The sequence below is a fragment of the Ichthyophthirius multifiliis genome (assembly GCF_000220395.1).
Source record: "Ichthyophthirius multifiliis unplaced genomic scaffold scaff_1120509250747, whole genome shotgun sequence".
Classification (NCBI taxonomy): Eukaryota; Ciliophora; class Oligohymenophorea; order Hymenostomatida; genus Ichthyophthirius; species Ichthyophthirius multifiliis.
This window is the reverse complement of record NW_004086484.1, coordinates 342-3,202: the sequence shown is the minus strand read 5'-3', so window position 1 is coordinate 3,202 and position 2,861 is coordinate 342. Positions and strand designations below refer to the sequence as shown.

Here is a 2,861-nt window from a genome sequence, read left to right as displayed (position 1 = left end):
TAATATTTATTTAATATATATATTAAATGAATTTAGAACTATTTTAAAATAGCACTTAAATAACAATAAATCATTTAAGAAACCATTCAAAATATACTGAAGCACAATTAAAATGTTATTAAAATTCCCTTGATGCTGAATTAAAATTAATTGAAACTGAATCTGAACTAAAGTTAAACTCAGATATTTACATATACGACATATTTATAAATATACAAGGAAATCCTACATTTTTACATACCTACGAAATTTCAAAAAGAAACCACAATTTAAATACAAATACTGAAAATAAAAAAATATTACTGTTACATGGATTTGGGGGCAGCTCTTTAACTTTTTATAAAATTTTAAAAGATCTAAGTGATAAATATACTGTTTATGCTTTTGATTTCATCGGAATGGGTCTTTCGGATCGATAATAATATAAAATAGAAGAAAATACAGCCTAAGTGATTAGTTTTTTCACTGAAACAATTGACTAATGGCGTTAAAAAGTGATTAAAAATTTTGAGAAAATATCAATTGCAGGTCATTCTTTTGGCGGATATATTGCATTTAATTATTTCTGGAAAAAAAGGGAAACTATAGAATAATTATTCCTTTTATCTCCTATGGGAATGACAAAATGTAACTAAAAATACAATTTTAAAAACGATGAAGAAATTGAAAAATACATATAAGAGCAACCCAAGTTTTCCTTTAGAATTTTACTCAAAATGATACATAGTGTATAAAAAAATAAAAGTACCCCAAGCTAAATTCTCAAAAAATGGTATATTCCAACCAAATTTATAATTTAGAAAGCTATAAATAAAAGATTAAAAATTAAAAAAGAATCGGAAAAATAACTTTGGCAAGATTTCATTAAAAATATGTACTAATTACCTGATAGTACTGAATATTTTATACATTAGTTAGTCAATTTAATTAGTTATGTGGCTGCTAAAGATGGCTTTTCAATTGAGGAAATATTTTAATCAAATGAAAACTATTCAGAAATTAATAGAGACGATTTTTAAAATTAAGTTTATTTTATTTATGGAGAACCGAATATTGATTGGATGAATTCTAAAGGTGCAGAGAGAATAACCAAAACAAATTAATACAAAAATGTTAAATTATAACTTCTAAGACTTGAAGGGGCTGGACATTAAGTAACTTTTGACAATCCTAAAGGTTTAGCTGATATAATCTTATAATAATGAAAAAATTAAATAATTAATTCTTAAATAATAATATAGTTAATGGATTGTATTAATATATAATATATATAAAATAACTATATTTATATATATATATATATATATATATATATATATATATATTTAATAATTCAAAATAATAATTTTAAATATTCATATATTTATTTATATGTAAAGTTAAAATATTGTTATTACTAATATATAATAAAAATAATATATTATATTCTTTAAATACACGAAAAATTACATTCAATAAAAAAAAAAAATATATATATTCAATAACTGTAAGAAATCATATTATAATGAATAAAGTATTAGTCGATAAAATTACTAATTACATTTTTATAAAGGAAGTTGATTTTTTTAAAAGAAAAAAAAAAAAAATTAAATCTGTTAAAATGATACATAATTTAAAAAGAATGCTTAAAATATTATAAAAAATTATTGATTAATAAATAATTATATTTAATATTCAGAAAATATAATATAATGCTATAAAAAAAAAAATATTAAAATAAAAAAAAAATAATATTAAAAAAAAAAAATTTAAATCATAAAACTAATAGAAAATAAAAAAAATATATATATATATAATAAAAAAATATTATAAAAATATAAATATAAAATATGATAAAAATATTGGATATAGTTTAATAAATTAATTAATTTATATAAAAAAAAAAAAATTATATAAATATAGTAATAAAGGATTAATTAAATAATTTTCAAATTTATAAAAAATAAAAATATTAATTTATATTTAAGAAATAAATAAATAAAAGATAATATTAAAAATAAAAAAAAATATATAAATATATAGATATATACCTATATATACATACAAATAAAAGAGTTAAAATATATATATATATATATATATATATATATATATATATATATTTAAATATTCAAATATTTAAATATTAAAATATTGAAATATTGAAATATTGAATTATTTAAATTTTTAAATATTCAAATATTTAATTATTCAATTATTTAATTATTTAATTATTCAATATTTTAATAATTAAACTTTTAAATATTAAATATTTATATTATATTAAATATAATATGTATATGTTTGTAATTTTAATGAATATTTTTTTTTTTTTATTTATTTTTAAATATATTAATAATATATATCCTTAATATTTTTATTTTAAAATTATAACAATTTCATTTTTTACAAAATAATATTTTAATTTAATAACAATTTTTTTTTCATAATAATATTTATTTTTATTTATTGTAATATATAATAATTTTTATTATATTATAATGAGTAATTTGTATTTTTTTGTATTATTTTCTATTTAAATTTAAGAAAATATTTAAATTAATTTTATTAATATTATTTTATTTAATTTTTTTTTATATTATATAATTTTTTTTTATATAAATATATTTATATTTATTTTTTATATAATAATTCTTTTTAGTTAACAAAAAAGATTTATATTATAGTTTTTATATTTTATGATTAAAGCTTTTTTTTCTATATTTATTATATTTTTATTAATTTATTTAATTTTTTTAATATAATTATAATTAAATCAAAAATTAAATAGATAATTAAAATTTTAATATTTAAAATACTTTTTTTTTATATATTTACATATTATAATAATTCTAAACATAATTTTTTAATTTTTATATTAA

The 2,861-nt window shown here is 13.9% G+C and overlaps 1 protein-coding gene across 1 annotated transcript, besides 16 other annotated features; it reads right to left on the bottom strand. All coding sequences in view use genetic code 6, as the record gives it.

Moving 5' to 3' along the window:
• Positions 1-108: 108 nt before the first annotated feature.
• IMG5_093270 (hypothetical protein) lies at positions 109-1,046 on the bottom strand (the record flags this gene model as incomplete). Its single annotated transcript, XM_004035614.1, has 1 exon — positions 109-1,046. A coding segment is annotated over one exon (516 nt), but the record flags the coding sequence as incomplete, so codon positions are not given.
• Positions 1,047-1,257: 211 nt separating this feature from the next.
• Positions 1,258-1,325: a microsatellite.
• Positions 1,326-1,695: 370 nt separating this feature from the next.
• Positions 1,696-1,825: a microsatellite.
• Positions 1,699-1,747: a microsatellite.
• Positions 1,718-1,753: a microsatellite.
• Positions 1,770-1,842: a microsatellite.
• Positions 1,777-1,843: a microsatellite.
• Positions 1,844-2,004: 161 nt separating this feature from the next.
• Positions 2,005-2,134: a microsatellite.
• Positions 2,056-2,126: a microsatellite.
• Positions 2,059-2,142: a microsatellite.
• Positions 2,061-2,102: a microsatellite.
• Positions 2,099-2,270: a microsatellite.
• A 260-nt stretch (positions 2,271-2,530) lies between these two features.
• Positions 2,531-2,590: a microsatellite.
• Positions 2,554-2,599: a microsatellite.
• Positions 2,575-2,628: a microsatellite.
• Positions 2,629-2,690: 62 nt separating this feature from the next.
• Positions 2,691-2,740: a microsatellite.
• Positions 2,692-2,740: a microsatellite.
• Positions 2,741-2,861: the final 121 nt, after the last annotated feature.